The sequence below is a fragment of the Pelophylax lessonae genome (assembly GCF_965119305.1).
Source record: "Pelophylax lessonae genome assembly, chromosome: 7".
NCBI classification, from domain to species: Eukaryota; Metazoa; Chordata; class Amphibia; order Anura; family Ranidae; genus Pelophylax; species Pelophylax lessonae.
In genome coordinates, this window is record NC_138774.1 from 291,680,196 (window position 1) to 291,704,367 (window position 24,172).

General features: G+C 48.4%; 1 protein-coding gene across 1 annotated transcript in view; it reads right to left on the reverse strand.

Moving 5' to 3' along the window:
* The window catches only part of BTK (Bruton tyrosine kinase), an 81,018-nt gene that overhangs the window by 55,142 nt on the left and 1,704 nt on the right, over positions 1-24,172 (reverse strand). The window contains exon 2 of the mRNA XM_082263346.1: positions 15,709-15,900. Within this exon, the coding sequence (XP_082119472.1) occupies positions 15,709-15,858 (150 nt within the window). The 5' untranslated portion in view covers positions 15,859-15,900. The remainder of the gene's footprint in view (positions 1-15,708; positions 15,901-24,172) is intronic.

Here is a 24,172-nt window from a genome sequence, read left to right on the forward strand (position 1 = left end):
TGTACTGGGTGGGAGGGAGGGAGTTGGGGGGAGAGCTCTGTACTGGGAGGGAGGTAGTTGGGTGGAGAGTTCTGTACTGTGGGAAATCGGAGGGAGAGCTCTGTAATGGGGGATTTGGGGGAGTGTTTCTACACCTATGATAAAAGGACCCTCCAAGTCAGCACTCATTGGTATATATTACATGTTTCATGATATAAACTGTAAATGATAATCAAGCTCTGAAGATTACCCCCACGTAGTTGTCTTCCTTTCTAGATGACCACCATGGAGGGGGCCCACAGATTTTCCGAAATGAAGAGATGTCCCTGTTGTCACACAGATCTTTTGACCTATAGCTCAATACCCGCCTTGTTCAAAGATGCAAATCCTTCAGGGTGTACAGGGTATTGGGTACATTTTGGCTGCGTGATTAAATTGAATGGTAATAACTGAACCGTACACAGCACACATTGCACTCACTGGGTTACCGTAATGAAGATGATATTGTAATAATGAGACTTTTCATGGCACACGTTTGTTTATGACTGATTTGAATATTCGTCTATGCTCTTTTGTTCTGCCATGCAAATTACTTTTCACTATTTACTGCAGTGCTGGCTGTAGGTTCACCTTAGTACTGGCATGTCAAACTCAAGCAAGCCTGTATGGCAGGGCTGGAGTTTGAGAGGAAGAAGCAGCACAAGAAACCAATCAGTTTATGTGCTGGCAAGAAGCGTGCTGATAGCGGGAGAGAGCAAATTGATGATCTGCTCAGTGAATTGCTGCTTTTCCTATTGCTGTACAATCACAGGCTGGGGGAGGGTCCAGGATGAACCTGGGTTTAGGGAAGGTGAATTGAATGATGCTTGCCACCAGACTGAGGACATCTTTTTTCTATCCAGTAGGTGGAGCTCCAGTCACATTTTATATTACTGGTATGATTACCTTTTAGCTGTGCCAAAAGAAGTCAAACTGAGTTCAGATTGACTCAACCCTCATCAAATACATTTTAGACATTTCTGGTAGACAAAGGGAGCTCCAAAACAAGCTTCTCTACTGTTCTGTCTCTTTACATTACTCATAGTGCTCTGGGAAACCTTTCTCATGTATTAAAGTATAATTAAGGGCAAATCTTTTTTTTTTAGTTTTGGATAGAGTGGGGAGGGACGAGAACCCCTCTCAAGTTTTCATTTCTGTCTGCGCCCCCGTTAAGGAAACTCACCCTCTCTTCTTGTCCTGGTGACCATTATCACTGAAAAAGAAAGTAAATCCCAAATTTTGGTTTGTCACCAGAACAGGAATATAGGAGAAATCTTCCAATGAGGACACTAGTTTTGGTGATGACCAGGGATTCCTTCCCTATGGAGGAATTTCCTTTGACTTCCTGTTTAGGCGATGGGTCAGGAAGTGAAGGGAATCCCCCCTCCCAATGGGACACAGATGGCAAAAATAGTCTGACCCTCCCTTAAGGGGATGTGAAGGGGGGAGTCGGGGACCTCTGATATGATAGGGGGACCTCTGTTGTGAAATGGGGCTCTGATGTGATGGGGGTGTCTGAGGTGAAGAGATGAATTTAATGTGAAGGAGGGGCTCTGATGTGATGAGAGGACCTCTGATGTGATGGGAGAACCTGTGATGTAAAGTGGGAATCTGATGTGACGGGGGGCTTCAGACAAGAAGAGGGACCTCTGATGTGATGGAGGAGGGCCCTCTAATGTGATGGGGGCCTCTGATGTGATGGGGGCCTCTGATGTGAAACTGGGCATTGATGGGATGGGGGAACGTCTGATGTGAAGGGGGGACTCTGGTGTGATGGGGTGCTCTAATGTGAAGGGGAGACCTCTGATGTGATAAGTAGACGTCTGACAAGAAGGGAGACCGCTAAAATGAAAAGGGGACTCTGATGTGATGGGGGACCTCTGATGTGATGGGGGACCTCTGATGTGAAGCTGGGCTCTGATGTGAAGGGGGCCGCTGATATGATGGGGGGGTTCTCTGATGTGATGGAAGAACCTCTGACGTGATGGGGGGACTCTAGTGTGATGGGGGGCCTTCTGAATCTAGTGTGATGGGGGGCCTTCTGAAAAAGAAGGGGGTTCTCTGATGTGAAGGGGGTTCTCTGATGTGAAGGGGGACCTCTGATGTGAAGGGGAGACCTCTGATGTGATAAGTAGACCTCTGACAAGAAGAGGAACCTCTGATGTGAGGGATGACATCTGAAATGAAGGGGGGCTCTGATGTAAAAGGGGGCTCTAATGTGATGGGTAGACCTCTGAAAAGAAGGGGGACCTCTGATGTAAAGGGGTGACCCTTATGTGATCGGTAGATCTCTGATGTGATGGAAGACCTCTGACAAGAAGGAGGACCTCTGATGTGATGGGTAGACCTCTGATGTGATGGGTAGACCTCTGATGTGATGGGTAGACCTCTAACAAGAAAGGGGACCTCTGATGTAAAGGGGTGACCCTGATGTGATGGGAAGATCCCTGATGTGATGGAAGACCTCTGACAAGAAGGAGGACCTCTGATGTAATGGGGAGGGGACCTCTGACAAGAGGAGAACCTCTAAAGTGGTGGCGGGGGGACCTCTGACAAGAAGAGGGACCTCTCATGTGAGGCTAGGCACTGATGTGAAGGGGGCTTCTGGTGTGAAGAGGGGACTCTGATGTGATGGGGGTTCTCTGATGTGATGAAAGAAACTCTGACGTGATGGGGGGACTCTAGTGTGATGGGGGGCCCTCTGACAAGAAAGGGGATCTCTGATGTGAAGGGGGACCTCTGATGTGAAGGGGAGACCTCTGATGTGATAAGTAGACCTCTGACAAGAAGAGGAACCTCTGATGTGAGGGATGACATCTGAAATGAAGGGGGACTCTGATGTAAAAGGGGGCTCTAATGTGATGGGTAGACCTCTGACAAGAAGGGGGACCTCTGATGTAAAGGGGTGACCCTGATGTGATCGGTAGATCTCTGATGTGATGGAAGACCTCTGACAAGAAGGAGGACCTCTGATGTGATCAGTAGACCTATGATGTGATGGGTAGACCTCTGATGTGATGGGTAGACCTCTGATGTGATGGAAGACCTCTGATGTGATGGGTAGACCTATGATGTGATGGGGAGACCTCTGATGTGATCAGTAGACCTATGATGTGATGGAAGACCTCTGACAAGAAGGAGGACCTCTGATATGATAGGTAGACCTCTGATGTTATGGATAGACCTCTGATGTGATCAGTAGACCTATGATGTGATGGGTAGACCTCTGATGTGATGGGAAGACCTCTGATGTGATGGATAGACCTCTGATGTGATGGATAGACCTCTGATGTGATGGAAGACCTCTGACAAGAAGGAGGACCTCTGATGTGATCAGTAGACCTATGATGTGATGGAAGACCTCTGACAAGAAGGAGGACCTCTGATGTGATCAGTAGACCTATGATGTGATGGATAGACCTCTGATGTGATAGGTAGATCTATGATGTGATGGGTAGACCTCTGATGTGATGGAAGACCTCTGACAAGGAGGAGGACCTCTGATGTGATGGGTAGACCTCTGATGTGATGGGTAGACCTCTGATGTGATGGATAGACCTCTGATGTGATGAGTAGACCTATGATGTGATGGGTAGACCTCTGATGTGATGGGTAGACCTCTGATGTGATGGGTAAACCTCTGATGTGATAGGGGGACCTCTGATGTGATGGAAGACCTCTGATGTGATAGGGGGACCTCTGATGTGATGGGTAGACCTCTGATGTGATGGGTAGACCTATGATGTGATGGGTAGACCTCTGATGTGATGGGGAGACCTCTGATGTGATGGGTAGACCTCTGATGTGATGGGTAGACCTCTGATGTGATGGGGAGACCTCTGATGTGATGGGTAGACCTCTGATGTGATGGGGAGACCTCTGATGTGATGGGTAGACCTCTGATGTGATGGTAGGACCTCTGATGTGATGGGTAGACCTCTGATGTGATAGGGGGACCTCTGATGTGATGGAAGACCTCTGATGTGATGGGTAGACCTCTGATGTGATGGGTAGACCTCTGACAAGAAAGGGGACCTCTGATATAAAGGGGTGACCCTGATGTGATGTGAAGTGGGCTTCTGGTGTGAAGAGTGGAATCTGATGTGAAGGAGGACCTCTGATGTGATGGGTAGACCTCTAATGTGGTTTAACATGAGTTGATTTCATCCAGGTGGTTGTCTGTTTCCCCCCAGACATAGGCATCATATTGATAAGTAACAATTACAATTATTCTAAGTGGGGTGCTTTTTAGATTTTGCATACATTTAGAGCGCCGCCACTCAATAAGGTTAAGAAACGCTGCACTAAACTAAAGAGGTACATAAAAAAAAATACATCACCTAAATTATAAATAATCTAAATCATAAATATGATACATTTGTTTCTTAAGATGTATGTAAAGTTTTTTTCTTCCAAGCAGCTGAATGAGTGAAACTGAGTTTCCAATTTGGAAAGATTTTGCAGGTGGAAAAAAAGCAGAAAATTGAATTGACGTAAATAAATCCCAACCACCCTGCTCAAACCTTCCATCATCCAATCACGTCCAATCAAAAATACAGTTTTTTTTTTTTCCTTGCAATTGATTGGTTATTGCTTGAAAATTACATTTTTTTAACACATTACTTCCTTTTTCCAAGGAAAAATTCTCTTGCAAAGAGCCCATCCTATTTGGGCGTAGTAAGTCGACCCCCAATGAATTGCTGCCAACTGGACCATTCGCAGCATTTAGACCTGGTTCACACCTATGCAGTTTGCTTTTGATCCATTTCTGCAGTGCTTTTTGTGGTGCGTTTTTGCACATGCGTTTTGATGTATTTTTCACGCTTTTTTTTATGCAATCTGTTGTTGGGCAGATTAAAAATTGCAAAATGCAGTAAAAATGCACTACATGCTTTTCTACAGCTTCTCCATTGAAGCCTACTGAACCAAAAATTCACCGTTTTGCATTTAAGAAAGTCCATGACCCTTTCCAAAAACGCGGCGACTGACAAAAAAGCATAGATGTGAACGTGTCCCATGGGAAACCATGTTAAATAGACTGCAGTGCGTTTTTGAAAAAAGCACTATAAAACGCATAAGTGTGAACGCTGCATCTCAAGGGGTGGGATCTCAGGGTGACGTCACTGGATGGCCACGCCCCATGGCTATATGAGAAATGGCAGAGAGCGGGAGCCGACACAATGGAGGCAGCCAGCATCAGAGGAAGATTGTGTTTTTTATTTTTAGTGGGTCAGCGGCGGCGGATGAAGATGGCATCACCGGAGAGCTAAGAGGGAGAAGAAACCACCAGAGGGAGAAGACCGCAGGAAAAAGAAACCACCGGTAGTAGAAGACTGAAGGGAGAAGAGACCACCAGAGGAAGAAGAAACCACTGGGGGGAGAAGACAGGAGGAAGAAGAAACCACCGGAGGGAGAAGACTGGAGGAAGAAGAAACCACCAGAGGAAGAAGACCGGAGGGAGAAGAGACCACCAGAGGAAGAAGACCGGAGGAAGAAGAAACCACTGGAGAGAGAAGACTGGAAGGAGAAGAAACCACCGGAGGGAGAAGACCGGAGGAAGAAGTAACCACAGGAGGCAGAAGACTGGAAGGAGAAGAAACCACCGGAGGGAGAAGACCGAAGGAAGGAGAAACCACTGGGGGGAGAAGACCGGAGGAAGAAGAAATCACCGGAGGGAGAAGACTGGAGGAAGAAGAAATCACCGGAGGGAGAAGACTGGAGGAAGAAGAAACCGCCAGAGGGAGAAGACCGGAGGAAGAAGAAACCACCGGAAGGAGAAGACTGGACGGAGAAGAGACCACCAGAGGAAGAAGACCGGAGGAAGAAGAAACCACTGGAGAGAGAAGACTGGAAGGAGAAGAAACCACCGGAGCTAGAAGACCGGAGGAAGAAGAAACCACCGGAGGCAGAAGACTGGAAGGAGAAGAAACCACCAGAGGGAAAAGACCGAAGGAAGGAGAAACCACTGGAGGGAGAAGAAACCACCGGAGGGAGAAGACTGGAGGAAGAAGAAACCACCGGAGGCAGAAGGCTGGAAGGAGAAGAAACCCCTGGAGGGAGAAGACTGGAGGGAGAAGAAACCACCGGAGGGAGAAGACTGGAGGAAGAAGAAACCACCAGAGGCAGAAGGCTGGAAGGAGAAGAAACCCCTGGAGGGAGAAGACTGGAAGGAGAAGAAACCACCGGAGGGAGAAGAAACCACCGGAGGGAGAAGACCAGAGGAAGAAGAAACAACCGGAGGGAGAAAACTGGAGAGAGAAGAAACCACCGGAGGGAGAAGACCAGAGGAAGAAGAAACAACCGGAGGGAGAAAACTGGAGAGAGAAGAAACCACCAGAGGGAGAAGACCAGAGGAAGAAGACTGGAGGGAGAGGAAAACACTGGAGGAAGAAGAAACCAAAGCAAGAAGAACGGAGAAAAAATAAATAATTTTAAATAAAGGGGGTGTCAAAAATGGTCTCTTGTTTTTTGCAACACTATACTTCTTTTTTTTTTTTTTTGGTGAATGGGTAGGGGTGCAATGTACCCCATACTCATTCACCTTGGGGGGGCGGGACCCGGGGGTCCTTTTTCTTAAAGGGGGCTTCCAGATTTCGATAAGCCCCCTGCCAGCAGCCCCTGACGACCACCGCCCAGGGTTGTCGGTTAAAGGCCCTTTTCCCCATCAACACGGGGACAAGGTGCTTTTGGGTGCTCCAAAGCACCCCCCATGTTGAGGGCATGTGGCCTGGTATGATTCAGGAGGGGTGATGGGGCGCTCGCTCGTCCCTTTCCTTTCCTGAGATGCCAGGCTGTATGCTCAGATAAGGGTCTGGTATGGATTTTGGGGAGGGCCCCACAGCATTTTTGTTTTTTTAATTGTTGGGGTCTGGTATGGACCTGGGGGGGTACCCCACGTTGTTTTTTTTCACAATTTTATTTTTGCCAGCAATACTTTTTTACATTCATCTGTCAGCAGGGAACCCTGCTGACAGCTGATGACTCATCGGCTGTTAAGGATGCGGTGGCCGACCCGCTCCTTAGCAACCGGCTATATACAGTGTTTTTAACTTCTTCCGGACCGCCTGCCGCAGATATACTGCAGCAGGCAGCCCCTCCTGTGCGAACCGACATAGCCCTACGTCGATCGCGCGCCTACTGCTAGGGGGCGAGTGCCAACTACAGGATAGATTTATGGAATTTTTTTTTTTCCTAGTAATGGCGGAGATCAGCGATTTTTTTAGTGGGACTGCGACACTGCGGCGGACAAATCTGACACAAAGTGACACTTTTTGGGGACCAGTGACACCAATACAGTGATCAGTGCTAAAAATATGCACTGTCACTGTACTAATGACACTGGCAGGGAAGCAATTAACATTGGGGGCGATCAAAGGGTTAAATGTGCTCCTAGGGAGTGCTAGCTAACTGTGCGGGAGGTGCTTAGACTGGGGGAAGGCAGAGATCCGTGTTTCTGCCTTGCAGAAACACAAGATCTCCATCTTCTCCTCTCATAGTAGGGCGATCTGCCTTGTTTACATAGGCAGACCGCCGTTCTGCCTCTCCTGAGAACGATCACCGGGTGCCAGCGAACATCGGGTCCACCGGACCCGCTGATAAGCTCCCGCTGTGTCCAATCACAGCAGGAGCAGGTTGCCAGCAACGCGCGCCCCAGACACAGTGCACGAAATCATGTACAGGTACGTGATTTCGCACAGGAGGGCCGCCCTGCTGTAGTACATCTGCGTGGGGCGGTCCAGAAGGGTTTAATGTGTGTATTATGTGCCGCTTTTACTAACGCATCTATTTGTTTCTTATCCCTGCTTTGCAGGGATAAGAAACAGAGAGATTGTTCCCTCTGTACAGAGTTGATTGTCAACACAGGGCTCTGGACTGTGATTGCACACAACCAATCAGCAGGTCCCGGCCGTGATTTATTGGCCGGAACCTGCTGACAGACTCCCGCTGTGTACAATCACAGCGGGTGTCAGCAGGGGGCGCATGCCCTGTGCCCTAAACCCAGATGAACGCAACGACGTACAGGTACGTGGCTTTGCCTGCACGGGCGGCCCGTCCACAGCACATTGAGGGCGGGCGGGCGCGCGGTCTGCAAATGGTTAATATAGGCATTTTTTTTTTCCGAGCAGTTTAACTACTTACGCACCGCCCGCGGCCGATTTACTGCGGCAGGCTGGCCCTCCTCCTATGTCGGTCGCTTGCCTGCAGCTAGGGGGCGAGCGTGCACCAGCGGCGGCACGCTCCCGCCCCCACTCGGCAGCGGGGACTCCGATACAGCGGGCAGGCGGCTCTGCCACCCATGATCGCTCCCTGCTGAGAGAGAAGAACGGTCAGCTGTTGTAAACACAGCCGACCGTTCTTCTCCCTGGAATGATCACAGAGCTCCTGTGATCCTTCTATGTAGGATCACAGGTCTCTATGGTCATTCCATAAGCCCCGCCCCCTACAGTTAGAATCACTCCCCTAGGTACACATTTAAGCTCTTGATCACCCACAGTGTTAACCCCTTCCCTGCCAGTGTCATTAGTACAGTGACAGTGCATATTTTTGGCACTGATTACTGTAGTAATGTCACTGGTACCCCCAAAAGTGTAAAAAATGTCATGTTAGGGGTCCGATCTGTCCGCCGCAATGTCGCAGTCCTGCAAAAATTCGCAGATCGCCGCCATTACTAGCAAAAAAACAAACAAACAATAAAAATGACATCAATCTTATCTAGTTTGTAGACACGATAACGTTTGGGCAAATACGCTTATTGTGATTTTTTTTTTTTTTTACCAAAAATATGTAGCAGAAAACAAATTGGCCTAAAATGTAAAAAATTTTGATTTTTACTTTTTTTTTTAAATGTTTTATAGCAAAAAGTGAAAATTATTGTTTTTTTTTTTTTTCAGAATTGTCGCTCTTTTTTTGTTTATAGCGCAAAAAATAGAAATCGCACAGGTGATCAAATACCACCAAAAGAAAGCTCTATTTGTGGGGAAAAAAAGACGTCAATTTTATTTGGGTACAGCGTCGCACGACCACGCAATTGTCCATTAAATTAACACAGTGCCGAATCGCAAAAAATGGCCTGGTCATTAAGGGGGCAAATCTTCCGGTCCAGAAGTGGTTAAGCACCTGGATTTGGCTTGGTATCGGCCTTTTGCAGTCTCTGTACTTCAAAGCTCAAACTGTAAGAGCAAGAAGCAGCAAAAGGAGCCAATCTTGTAGTAACAAGGAACATGCTGACAGGAGGAGAGAGAGCAAAGGGCCAGAAAGGTGAGCTCACCAGTCTGCTGCTTCTCCTTCCAATGTCCACTCAAGAGTTGGGGGGTGGGACAAGACCTGTACGTGTTTCTTAACTGCGGGAGAGAAAAAAAATCAGGTCCACTTCCCTGCCAGACAGGGCTGTGCTGTGTGGCACAGCTGTGAAAATCTCCGGACTGGATGGACAAAAATGCAAATTCTTTGGCAGGTTAAATAAAGATTAAGATTCGCAGCACCAATATCTGATTAATTCCTCTGAGTCGGTTTCACTGAGGATCATTTTAGGTACTTCCCTCTACTTACACTGACACTTTGTTCTTCAGTAATTTACTCAGAATATTGCACCATTCACAGCTTTGAAAGACACCCTTGTAGTCAGAACCTGACCTAAGTTTGAACAGATATTTAGTTTGTGATACGTAGGACTTGATGGTGTTTGTGTACTGCTTAGCTGAATAAAAGTGCAGGACGACCTACTTGGACTTGGGTGTCCCTGCCTTGGGCATGGTTCTGGTATGGTGCCCCCTGGCAGGTGTTGCGGGCTCACCCAAAGCACAGCTTAAAGGTACTATTTGGTCTTCACCAGAGATCCTGATGGTGGAGATGGGCTGCAAAACCCTACTGCCCCCCCCCCCCCGGGGTTCCTTGCTGTGCCTTGTGGCCAGTGGTGTATTTTGGTTTTGTGCTGCCCTAGGCAAGACTAAAATTGGGCGCCCCCCCTCCACCTCCTATTTGCCCCACTCCTTTTTTAACGGATGTGACTCCCTCCAAAATTGAAGGACTACAAGTCCCAGCATGAACCCCTGAGATCTCACGAGAGGTGGGGTGGGTGAGGGAGAAAGAGGGGGGATGAGAGAGAGAAAGAGGGGGGGATGAGAGAGAGGGGGGATGAGAGAGAGAGAGAGGGGGGATGAGAGAGAGGGGGGGTGAGAGAGAGGGGGGGTGAGAGAGAGAGAGAGAGGGGGGATAAGAGAGAGGGGGATGCGAGAGGGGGGTGAGAGATAGAGAGAGGGAGGATTGAGAGGGGGGAGAGAGAGGGGGGCTGAGAGAGGCGGCTCTAGCAACCAATGGCCGATAGAGTCTCAGGTGGAGGGGGGCGGCTTTTTTGCTGCCCCCCTGCAAAGTGCCGCCCTAGGCCTGGGCCTTGTTGGCCTAGGCCATAATACTGCACTGCTTGTGGCGCGTAGGGATCCTACCACTTTAAGGGGTGACCTAGAACGGGTCTACAGAGTGGAGACTGTTCACGGTGCAGTGGACAAGCCAGTAGTCAGCCAGAGGTTATTTCAGGTGGCACACAAACGGGTAGTCAGGTCCAGCAGAGGTAAAGACAGGAGGAAGTTGAGAGAGTAGTTAGGTTCAGGCAGGAGTTGCGCCAGGCAAGAGAGTAGTCAGGTCCAGGCAGAGGTCATGGTAGATGGCAGGCGAAAATTAGATTCAGGCAGAGGTCGAGGCAGGTGGCAGGCAAGAGAGAGGTCCGGTCCAGCAGGGGTTGAGGCAGGTGGCAGGCAAGAGAGTAATCAGTTCCAAGCAGGGGTTGGGGCAGGCAAGAGAGTAGTCAGATCCAGGTAGAGGCCACCACAATGGTAAAAAGAGAGTAGCCAAGTCCAGGCAAGAGAGTAGTCAGATCCAGGTAGAGGTCACCACAATGGTAAAAAGAAAGTAGTCAAGTCCAGGCAGAGGTAGTGGCAGGCAGCAAACAAGAGAGTATTTGAGTCATGGCAGGTGGCAAACAAGACAGGAATCACATCCAGGCATAAGTCGTGGCAGGTAACATACAAGAAAGTACTCAGGTCCAGGAAGGGTTCTTGGTAGGAGGTATACAAGAGGATAATTATGTCCAGGCAGGGGTCACGGCAGTGATAAACAAGAGAGTAATCAGATCAGGGCAGAGGCAGATAGCAAATAAGAGAGTATTAAAGTCTATGGAGAGGTCATGACAAGCAACAGATGAAAGAGTAGTCAGGTCCAGGCAGGGGTCGAAGCAGGTGGCAGACAAGAGTGGTCAGGTTCAGCCAGGGGTCGAGGTAGGCAGCAAACAAGATGGTAGTCAGGTCCAGACAGAGGTGATAGTAGGCAAGAGAGTAGTCAGGTCCAGCAAGATTCGAGGCAGGAAGAAGGCAAGAGAATAGTCAGGTCAAGGCAGGGTTCAAAGCAGAGGGCAAGCAAGAAAAGTAGGTCCAGGTAGGGGTCTTGTCAGGCAGCAGGCAAGAGAGTAGTTAGGTCTAGGGAGAGGTCATAACAAGCAACAGATAAAAGAGTAGTCAGGTCCAGGCAGGGGTCAAAGCAGATGGCCGACAAAAGAGTAGTCAGGTTCAGCCAGGGGTTGAGGTAGGCAGCAAACAAGATGGTAGCCAGGCCCAAACAGAGGTCATAGCAAGCAGCAGGCAAGAGAGTAGTCAAGTTCAGCAAGATTTTAGACAGGAGAAGGGCAAAAGAGTAGTTAGGTCCAGCAAGATTCAAGGCAGGAGAAAGGCAAGAGAGTAATCAGGTCAAGGTAGGGTTCGAAGAAGACGGCAGGCAAGAAAAGTATTTAGGTCCAGGTAGGGGTCTTCTCAGGCCGCAGGCAAGAGAATAGTCAGGTCTAGGGAGAGGTCATGACAAGCCCCTTTTGTCACGGAACATACCGCACAGTGCTGAGATATCTGATTGATCAACTGGAACAGCCCCACACACATGGCTTGCCTTTTGAACCAGGCGAATGCCTTGTGGACACCCCAATGTCCTCCTTCCACATGGATTCTTTCTGCCACTTGTCTAGCTCTGGCCCGTGACAGTACGACCTGCCAGGTTACCGAAGAGTCATGGGGGAACATTATTCTGCGATACAATATGCCATCTCTCAAGAGGAAACGTGACCATTCACCCAACAGTTTTTGTGTCTCTGGCAGCAGTCGCGATCTTTCTCTTCTACTGGGCCACCGCTGTAACTGCATCGCTTCTCTTACTGGGGCAATCACAGGATCATTCTTCTGTATTTCCGCCCAGTTATATTCTTTCAATACATGGATGAGGTCCACCCGTGGTTGACTCTTAGGTCTAGCCCTCATTACGGGTGGAATTTCTTCTTCTTCAGCCTCTTCATCCACATCTCGCTGTGGTTGTACTGAAGGGTACCGTGATAGGGCATTGGCCACGTGTTTGTCCTTTAGTGCTGCCAAGGTAAGAAGCAGATTTCTAACTTCTTTAGGTGGTCCCAGGTGGGTAGGACATCGTTTCAACAGCTCGGGCTTCAGCCCCTGGATGATATTCATGCCCAATATCACCTGCGGCTGTCCTTTTCCGGATACACGTGTAACCACCACACCTTTTTGGCCAAGGTCCTGTCCCCACAGTTTTACCTTCATCCAGGTAATCCCAACCACTTCTATAGGAAGTTCGTTGGCAGCTGTCAGTGAGGACCATGGGGTATCTCGACTCATTTTCTTCTTTGGGAAGTATTGCTGGAACAAAGGTTCTGGTAGAATAGTGACTTGGGAGCCAGTGTCGAAGAGACACTCGATCTCTTGGCCATCGAAGTACCCATGTACCACAGGGCAATCGACCCCCACGTCCTCCGTGTGTGACTGGGGAGTCGTTTTGCTGGACCGCCCCACTGCTTGACTCCTAGCGGCGGGGCGCTCTGGGTTTAATGGCCCCCTTGGTATTTGATCAGGACAGTCCCTCAAGCAATGTCCCTTTTGTTGACAGCCCCAACATGGGGAGGGTGACCTCTCCCTTCTTGGTCGCCGGCGGGGCGGTGATCGGTTTCTCCATGAAGGGATGTTCTCCCTTGGCCCCCTTGGATTATCTCGCTCGCGCCTCAGCGTGGCAAGTTCTGTCTGGAGCTGGGCCATTCCTTCTGTCAGCTTGTGGATGGCCACCTCCCATGGAGCTATTTGTTCAGTTTGTGGCAGTTTACATGGTTTATCCCCTGTGCTGGCCATGAGAACGTCCACACTGGCACGTCTGGGCTCTGAATACAGGATAGCTGCTTCTAAAATTTCGTGGAATTTTAAGATTGGGTTACTTCTGTCCTTTTCTTGTAGCTTTTCCCTGACTTTGTCAGACAGAAGTCTATCCAAAAACTGATCCTTCAGCCACCCGTCTGTATCACTCCAGCCAGCACGTCCTGCTCGCCTCCTCTCATTGCGTCGGATCTTGGCTGCTATATCCTGCAGTTCCAGAGCGTACTGCGGAATGGATTCTCCCACTCTCTGCCTTCTACTGATAAAGCGAGCCCTAAGATCCCCTAATGCAAACGGTTGGGTATACACTGCTCCCAAGCGGCTGATTATCTTGTCTAGGGAATCCTGGTCCTCTGCTGGAAGGTGCAGAATTAACTTCCTTGCTTCCCCTTCAAGGGCATTAATGGCCAGATCTGCCTGCTGTGTGGGTGGCACCCCATATGACCGGATCAAGCCCCGCAATCTCCTAATCCAGTCATCCAAGTCCTGATCTGGTCCTGTGTACTTAGGCAGTTGCTGTGGTAGCAATCCTGCCAGTAATAGGGAAGCTATGGCAGACTGTTTGACACCCTCAGTGCTGCTTCCCTCACCACTGACTGACATGGCTGATCCTCTTCGTGACGCCAAGTGTTATGTAACGGTATCAGCCAAATGATCAGACCAGTGGTGATGTGCAATTTCTACTTTACTTAATGTGGAACGTAGATTACACAGGAGATCATGTGAACAGGGGTTTGCAGTACAAAACAGCAATATGAGGAAGGGAGAAACATTCCTAAAACATGTGAAAACAATTCTATTGCAGTTCTAGTAATGGCCACTAGATGGCAGCAGAGTGTTCTGAGTTCAGTTTACAGATAGGATAAAGATCTGAAGATTTCTCACGTGTTCCCAGAGATTGATCGTTCATTCAGCAGACTGGGAGCTGTGGGGATTTCTTGCTGGCACAGACTTCACACAGGCACTGCTGATGCTGACTTTGGTCAGGAGGCTCTGGGGGCTGTAGATAGGACCAACCCACTGCTTGGACAGCTTCTCCACATGGACTGTAACAGAGTCCTCTCCAGTGACTGGGGCTTGGATAGATACTGCATGCTCTTGTGCTCACTGCTGGTGGCCCACACACCAGACTGATCGATTGATGACCCAGCACCTGGGGACAGCTCACTTGCCCAGTCACTGCTGTCCCATCAGGCAGGATCTCTCTGAGCACAGGAAGCTGGGCGGAGCTGGCATTTATACTCCCTGGGCATGTCCTGGAACTCAGGGGATGCTGGGAGCCCAGAGGATTGTGGGGAATTGAGTTAAAGGGACTTGCACCTGCATCTGGATAAAGGGGCACACCACTACAGAGTAGTCAGGTCCAGGCAAGGGTTGCAGCAGGTGGCAGACAAGAGAGTGGTCAGGTTCAGCCAGGGCTCAAGGTAGGCATCAAATAAGATGGTAGACAGCTCCAGACAGAGGTCACAGCAGGCAAGAGAGTAGTCAGGTCTAGCACAATTTGAGGCAGGAGAAAGGCAAGAGAGTAGTCAGGTCAAGGCAGGGTTAGAAATAAAGGACGGGCAAGAAAAGTGGTCAGGTCCAGGTAGCGGTATTGTCAGGCAGCAGACAAGAGTCTAGGGAGAGGTCATGTTAAGCAACAGATGAAAGAGTAGTCAGGTCCAGGCATTGGTTGCAGCAGGTGGCAGACAAGAGAGTGGTCAGGTTCAGCCAGGGCTCAAATAAGATGGTAGTCAGGTCCAGACAGAGGTCATAGTAGTCAGCACGTAAGAGAAGAGTCAGTTCCAGCAAGAATCAAGGAAGGAGAAAGGAAAGAGAGTAGTCAGGTCCAGCAAGATTCGAGGCAGGAAAAAGGCAAGAGATTATTCAGTTCAAGGCAGGGTTCGAAGCGGACGGCAGGCATGAAAAGTAATTAGGTCCAGGTAGGGGTCATGTCAGGCAGCAGGCAAGAGAGTAGTCAGGTGCAGCAAGATTCGAGGCAGGAAAAAGGCAAGAGAGTAGTCAGTTCAAGGCAGGGTTCGAAGCTGACGGCAGGCAAGAAAAGTAATTAGGTCCAGGTAGGGGTCATGTCAGGCAGCAGGCAAGAGTCAGGTCAATCAGGGTTGTCAACAAACAGGCAACTGGCAGGTGAATATTATAGCTCTTTAGTTCTAGGGTACCGGGGGATAGGCCACAGAACCAGCCACTTCAAAGGCTGAAGCTTAAATACCCATCTGGTCAGAGGTCACAGCATTGTAACTGGGGAATTCTGGAAGCCATGGAGGTAGAGAAGGTTTTAATGATCCTGCAAGGAATCCTGGAACATCCGTCAGGCCGCTACCAACTAAACCAGCGCCCCCCCCCCCCCCCAAACAAAATGTTATCCTTTTCCGTACAATAGTCAAAGTTCATTTATGAAAACAAATGAGCTCACGGCAAATTAGACATCCTTGTGAAGGTAATACAGGTCCTGGCGATTGGGTAAATTATTTGAAGAATCCCAACCAAAAAAGTTTCTCACCCCTCTTTCGAAGTCATATTCATAATACGTGATCTTGCCCTCGGTGAGTACAAATAACCTCTTCTTGTAGTTGAGGGGCGATGTTTTCCGCTTCTGTTGAGATCGCTTTAGGAAAATACTCTCCAGGATACTAGGCGCTACAGAGGCCATGGTGCTGAAAATTCACCGGTTAGACTGTTTCCCAATTTAAACCTTAAAAAAACAAAAAAAAAAACAAGATATGATACGTGATATTAAAGTACAGCTAAAGGCTCTCGTACATCAGTCTAAACCAATGTTCCTCAACCTTTTATTCAGTCAAGGCACCCTTTAAAAATGATGGACAGTCTCAAAGCACCCTTTAAACATGATGGACAGTCTCGAGGCACCCATTAAAAATTATGGAAAGTCTCGAGGCACCCTTTAAAAACTATGGACAGTCTCGAGGCACTCTTTATAATTAATGAAAAGTCTTGAGGCACCCTTTAAAAACTATTGACTGTTTCGAGGCACCCTTTAAAAACGATGGACAGTCTTGAGGCACCCTTTAAAAACTATGGACAAACTCGAGGCACCCTTTAAACATTATGGACAGTCTCGAGGCACCCTTTAAAAATTATGGACAGTCTTGAGGCACCCTTTAAAAATTATGGACAGTCTCAAGGCACCCTTTAAAAGTTATGGACAGTCTCAAGGCACCCTTTAAAAATTATGGATAGTCTCAATTATGGACAGTCTCGAGGCACACTTTAAAAACTATGGACAGTCTCGAGGCACCCTTTAAAAACAAATGGAAAGTCTTGAGGCACCCTTTAAAAATTATGGTCAGTCTCGAGGCACCCTTTAAAAACTATGGACAGTCTCGAGGCACCCTTTAAAATTATGGACAGTCTCAAGGCACCCTTTAAAAACGATGGACAGTCTTGAGGCACCCTTTAAAAACTATAAACAGTCTAAAGGCACCCTTTAAAACTATGGACAAACTCGAGGCACCCTTTAAAAATGATGGACAGTCTCGAGGCACCCATTAAAAATTGTGGACAGTCTAGTGGCACCCTTTAAAAACTATGGACAGTCTCAAGGCACCGTTTCACAATTATGGACAATCTCGAGACACCCTTTAAAAATTATGGACAGTCTCAAGCCACCATTTAAAAACTATGGACAGTCTAGAAGCACCGTTTAAAAATTATGGACAGTCTCGAGGCACCCTTAAAAACTACGGACAGTCTCGAGGCACCCTTTAAAAACTATTGACAGTCTCGAGGCACCCTTTAAAAACTATGGACAATCTCGAGACACCATTTAAAAACTATGGACAGTCTAGAAGCACCCTTTAAAAATTATGGACAGTCTCAAGCCACCATTTAAAAACTATGGGCAGTCTAGAAGCACCCTTTAAAAATTATGGACAGTCTCGAGGCACCCTTTAAAAACTATGGACAGTCTCGAGGCACCCTTTAAAAATTATGGACAGTCTCGAGGCACCCTTTAAAAATTGTGGACAGTCTAGAGGCACCCTTTAAAAACTATGGACAGTCTCAAGGCACCGTTTCACAATTATGGACAATTTCGAGACACCCTTTAAAAATTATGGACAGTCTCAAGCCACCATTTAAAAACTATGGACAGTCTAGAAGCACCCTTTAAAAATTATGGACAGTCTCAAGGCACCCTTTAAAATTATGGACAGTCTTGAGGCACCCTTTAAAAACTATAGACAGTCTAAAGGCACCCTTTAAAAACTATGGACAAACTCGAGGCACCCTTTAAAAACTATAGACAGTCTAAAGGCACCCTTTAAAAACTATGGACAAACTCGAGGCACCCTTTAAAAAATGATGGACAGTCTCGAGGCACCCTTTAAAAACTATTGACAGTCTCGAGGCACCCTTTAAAAACTATGGACAGTCTCAAGCCACCATTTAAAAACTATGGACAGTCTAGAAGCACCCTTTAAAAATTATGGACAGTCTCGAGGCACCCTTTAAAAACGATGGACAGTCTTGAGGCACCCTTTAAAAACTATAAACAGTCTAAAGGCACCCTTTAAAAACTATGGACAAACTCGAGGCACCCTTTAAACATGATGGACAGTCTCGAGGCACCCTTTAAAAACTATTGACAGTCTCGAGGCACCCTTTAAAATTATGGACAGTCTCGAGGCACCCTTTAAAAATGATGGACAGTCTTGAGGCACCCTTTAAAAACTATAGACAGTCTAAAGGCACCCTTTAAAAACTATGGACAAACTCGAGGCACCCTTTAAAAACTAAGGACAGTCTCATGGAAACCTCATGGAACCCCTGAAGAAACCTCAAGGCACCCCTGAAGAAACAAGAAACCTAAAGGCACCCCCGAAGAAACCTCAAGGCACCCCTGAAGAAACAAGAAACCTCAAGGCACCCCTGAAGAGACCTCAAGGCACCCCTGAAGAAACCTCAAGGCACCCCTGAAGAAACCTCAAGGCACCCCTGAAGAAACCTCAAGGCACCCCTGAAGAAACAAGAAACCTCAAGGCACCCCTGAAGAAACCTCAAGGCACCCCTGAAGAAACCTCAAGGCACCCCTGAAGAAACAAGAAACCTCTAGGCACCCCTGAAGAGACCTCAAGGAACCCCTGAAGAAACAAGAAATCTCAAGGTACCCCTGAAGAGACCTCAAGGCACCCCTGAAGAAACAAGAAACCTCAAGGCACCCCTGAAGAAACCTCAAGGCACCCTGAAGAAACCTCAAGGCACCCCTGAAGAAACAAGAAACCTCTAGGCACCCCTGAAGAGACCTCAAGGAACCCCTGAAGAAACAAGAAACCTCAAGGTACCCCTGAAGAGACCTCAAGGCACCCCTGAAGAAACCTCAAGGCACCCCTGAAGAAACCTCAAGGCACCCCTGAAGAAACAAGAAACCTCTAGGCACCCCTGAAGAGACCTCAAGGAACCCCTGAAGAAACAAGAAACCTCAAGGCACCCCTGAAGAGACCTCAAGGAACCCCTGAAGAAACCTCAAGGCACCCTGGTTGAAAAAGGCCGATCTAAACAAGCACCATATTCACTTACTATCTGTGATGGCCGAATCTGCTTGGGTTTGCTCTGCGACACATTTTGGCAGACACCTCCGAAAAATGTGCAAATACAAATTGTAATGCAAACTCAACAGGGGGCAGAGTTCAGGTTTAAAGCGGAACTAAAGTGACAACGGAGCACTATACCTGCATCATGTGTGTCTAACCACTTCAGCTCCGGAAGGTTTTACCCCCCTTCATGACCAGGTCATTTTTTGCAATACGGTACCGCGCTGCTTCAACTGACAATTGCTGTACCCAAATAAAACTGATGTCTTTTTTCTCCCACAAATAGAACTTTCTTTTGGTGGTATTTGATCACCTCTGCGGTTTTTACTTTTTGCGCAATAAACAAAAAAAGGCGAACATTTTTTTTAAAAAAACGAACAAACATTTTTTACTTTCTGCTATAAAACATCCAAAAAAAAAAATGTTAAAAATCAAATTTTTTCATCAATTTAGGCCAATTTGTATTTTTTGCGCTAGAAACAAGAGTGACAATTTTGCAAAAAAAAAAAAAAAAAACATTCTGCTATAAAACATATCTAATAAAAAAATGTAAAAAAAAAATCTAAATTTACTTAGTTACATAGTTAGTCGGGTTGAAAAAAGACACAAGTCCATCTGGCTCAACCAATAAAAAACAAAAAACAGTAATGATAACACAACCATACAATCCCATATACACAATCCTATACCCACCCCAACCATACAATCCCCTATACACAATCCTATACCCTCCCCAACCATACAATCCCATATACACAATCCTATACCCACCCCAACCATACAATCCCATATACACAATCCTATACCCACCCCAACCATACAATCCCATATACACAATCCTATACCCACCCCAACCATACAATCCCCTATACACAATCCTATACCCACCCCAACCATACAATCCCATATACACAATCCTATACCCACCCCAACCATAAAATCCCCTATACACAATCCTATACCCACCCCAACCATACAATCCCATATACACAATCCTATACCCGCCCCCAACCATACAATCCCATATACACAATCCTATACCCACCCCAACCATACAATCCCCTATACACAATCCTATACCCACCCCAACCATACAATCCCATATACACAATCCTATACCCACCCCAACCATACAATCCCATATACACAATCCTATACCCACCCCAACCATACAATCCCATATACACAATCCTATACCCGCCCCAACCATACAATCCCATATACACAATCCTATACCCACCCCAACCATACAATCCCATATACACAATCCTATACCCGCCCCAACCATAAAATCCCATATACACAATCCTATACCCGCCCCAACCATACAATCCCATATACACAATCCTATACCCACCTCAACCATACAATCCCATATACACAATCCTATACCCACCTCAACCATACAATCCCATATACACAATCCTATACCCTCCCCAACCATACAATCCCATATACACAATCCTATACCCGCCCCAGCCATACAATTCCCATATACACAATCCTATACCCGCAGTTGATCCAGAGGAAGGTGAAAAACCCCAGCAAAGCATGATCCAATTTACTACAGCAGGGAAAAAAATTCCTTCCTGATCCCCCGAGAGGCAATCAGATATTCCCTGGATCAACTTTACCTATAAATATTAGTACTAGTGATAGACCAATACTGTTCAGGGCCGATACCGATATTTTGGTCACAACGTATCGGCTGATATTTTGTACATTTAATGTTTGGAAAAATAAAGACAATTTTTGACACAAATCTGGTAGTGAACATGTTAATTTTTGTTTAATGCTTAATGGCGGGCTTGCTGGCATCCTGTGGTGGCTGGCTGGTACAGGGCCTGTGGGTGGCTGGCTGTCTGGCACCCTGTCTGTGGGTGGCTGGCTGTCTGGCACCCTGTGGTGGGTGGCTGGCTGTCTGGCACCCTGTGGTGGGTGGCTGGCTGTCTGGCACCCTGTGGTGGGTGGGTGGCTGTCTGGCACCCTGTGGTGGGTGGCTGGCTGGCACCCTATGGTGGGTGGGTGGCTGGCTGGCACCCTATGGTGGGTGGCTGGCTGTCTGGCACCCTGTGGTGGGTGGCTGGCTGGCACCCTGTGGTGGGTGGGTGGGTGGCTGGCACAGGGGCTGTGGGTGGCTGGCTGGTACAGGGCCTGTTGGTGACTGGCTGGTACAGGGCCTGTGGGTGGCTGGCTGGAAGGTACAGGGCCTGTGGGTGGCTGGCTGGCTGGCTGGTACAGGGCCTGTGGGTTGCTGGCTGTCTGGCACCTTGTCTGTGGGTGGCTGGCTGTCTGGCACCCTGTGGTGGGTGGCTGGCTGTCTGGCACCCTGTGGTGGGTGGGTGGCTGTCTGGCACCCTGTGGTGGGTGGCTGGCTGTTTGGCACCCTGTGGTGGGTGGGTGGCTGGCTGTCTGGCACCCTGTGGTGGGTGGGTGGCTGTCTGGCACCCTGTGGTGGGTGGGTGGGTGGCTGGCTGTGGGTGGCTGGCTGGTGCAGGGCCTGTTGGTGGCTGGCTGGCAGGTACAGGGTCTGTGGGTGGCTGGCTATCTGGCACCCTGTGGTGGATGGGTGGCTGGCTGGCACCCTGTGGTGGGTGGGTGGGTGGCTGACACAGGGGCTGTGGGTGACTGGCTGGTACAGGGCCTGTGGGTGGCTGGCTGGCAGGTACAGGGCCTGTGGCTGGCTGGTACAGGGCCTGTGAGTGGCTGGCTGGTACAGAGCCTGTGGATATGGCTGGCTGGCACCGGGCTGCTGTGGGTGGGTGTATGGCTGTGATAAACTCCCGTGAGACTAGTCCTGACTCCAGACGAGGCTGTCAAAGACGAGGGAGGCGGCCTAAGAATGCAGAATGACGTCACAAAAATATCGGCAATATCGGCCAGTTCCGGGGCCGATACCGATATATCAGGGAAAGTGTGTATTGGCCCCCGATATATCGGCCTTCCCGATAATCAGTCTATCCCTAATTAGTACCCATTTTTATATTTCTTCATCAACTTAGGCCAGTTTGTATTCTGCTACATATTTTTGGTAAAAAAAAATGTATATTGATTGGTTTGCGCAAAAGTTATCGTGTCTACAAACTAGGGGATAGATTCATGGAACTTGTATTATTGTTTTTACTAGTAATGACAGCGATCAGCGTTCTTTAGCAGGACTGCGACATTGCAGCGGACAATTCTAAAACCTGACATTTTTGACAATATTTGGGGACCAGTGACAACAATACAGTAATCAGTGCTAAAAAAATATATGCACTGTCACTGTGCTAATGACACTGGTAGGGAAGTGGTTAACATCAGGGGCGATCAAAGAGTTAAATGTGCTCCTATGGAGTGCTTGCTAACTGTGGGGGAGGAGCTTTGGCTGTGGGAAGACAGAGATGCGTGTTCCTGCTTAGCAGAAACACAGGATCTCTGTCTTCTCCTCTTCTCCTGTCACAGAACAGTGATCTGCCTTGTTTACATAGGCAGGCCGCCATTCTGTCTCTCCTAGGAATGATTGGTGGGTCACGGCAGACATCAGGTCCGCCGGACCCGCTGATTGGCTTCCGTTGCGTCCAATTATAGCAGGAGCGGGTCGCTGGCGACGTTGCGGTGGACAAATCGGACACTAACTGACACTTTTTGGGGACCGGTGACACCAATACAGTGATCATTGCTAAAAAATAATATGCACTGTCACTGTACTAAGGACACTGTCAGGAATAGGGTTAACATCAGGGGCGATCAAAAGGTTAAATGTGCTCCTAGGGAGTGCTTGCTAACTGTGGGGGAGGAGCTTTGACCGTGGGAAGACAGAGATCCGTGTTTCTGCTTAGCAGAAACACAGGATCTCTGTCTTCTCCTGTCACAGAACAGTGATCTGCCTTGTTTACATAGGCAGACCGCCGTTCTGCCTCTCCTGAGAATGATCGGTGGGACATGATGTCCGCCAGACCCGCTGATTGGCTCCCGCTGCGTCCAATTACAGCTGGAGCCAGTCGGCCACGGCGCGTGCGTGCCCCTGACCCACTGCATGAAATCAAGTAGAGGTACGTGATTTCGCGCAGGAGGGCCTCCCTGCCGCAGTATATATCTGCATGGGGCAGTCCTTAAGGGGTTAAACACAGCAGATGTCAATCAGCGGGTGCCGGCCAATGAATTTCCGCTGGCACCCGCCGATCACCATGAATTTACACAGGACAGAGCCCTGCCAATGTAAACAAAGCAGAGCCATGTCCTGTCAGGGGAGGAATTAATGGATTTTCTTTCCCTGCTTTGCCTTAGCAAAAGCACCCAACACAGTACACCAAAACACTGGCTAGGCACACATTTAACCCTTTGATCGCCCCTGATGTTAACCCCCTTCCCAGCCATTAGTACAGTGACAGTGCATATTTGCCGTACCTTGTCCTGCTCTCCTGACTCTGCTGCTGCTTGATTATTACCCATGTTTGAACTTGGCCTGCTCTCCTGAATCAGCTGCTGCCTGATCCCCTGTGTATGACCCCCCAGCTTGTTCCTGATTCTGCTTCTTGCTTCTGTTCCTGGCTGACTTCCCATGCATAACTACTGGCCTGCCTCCAGACCCTGCTTCCTGTGTCTCCCTGCTGTCAAGTATCGCCTGCTACTTCTGAGGGACACTTGCCCTGCTCGTCCGGCCATCACCCGGTGTACATCATCTCCACACTTCAGCAGCTGGAAACCATGCATCACCTGTTGTCACCTGCAGGAGTGCTTTGCTCTCAGAGGGGAGCCCTGTCAGCACTCGGGGCTCCGACCAGGTACGTGATAGGGGAATTGAGCCTATATGTGGCCTGGAAGTATAAGGTGCCCATATACTTTAAAAAAGCACTTTGTATATAAAAAGAGCATATACAGCACTAGTATGAAAGTTAGTGAAAGAATGCCGATAATCCGGATGCCGCTTTGAGGGGTGCGTGGTGGACCAACCATCTGCCCTATGTGAGGGGATCCTTGGGCCAGATATTTAACAACCTCTCTCTGTGGCCTTCAGAGTGTGTTTGTCACTCTTCTCTATCGCCTGCTCCTGATGAAGTGGATTACTATCCAAGAAACGCCTTTTCCCTGACGAAGTCACGTGACCATGACGTAACGCGTACGGAGGAGGCGGGTGACGCGTCAAGCCATATTAATTTTGTTGCATCAAGAATGTTTAGAATAATTGACAAGGTTGGATGACCACCTGTCAAGAACCTAAATGGTGACAAATAAATGAATATGGTGTGTGGGGATAGTTTCGATGTTTTTAACGGTTTTCATATCATGAATTTTGTATCCAAGCTCATTCGTATTTTAGCGCTTACAGCTCTGTGTAAAGGAGCGCTCGACAGCGGCTGTGAATTCCGGAAGCGGTTATGTCACCCATTGGCTCTCATGTCCCAGCCCTTGTTGGCGCACCCAGCCTCTTCC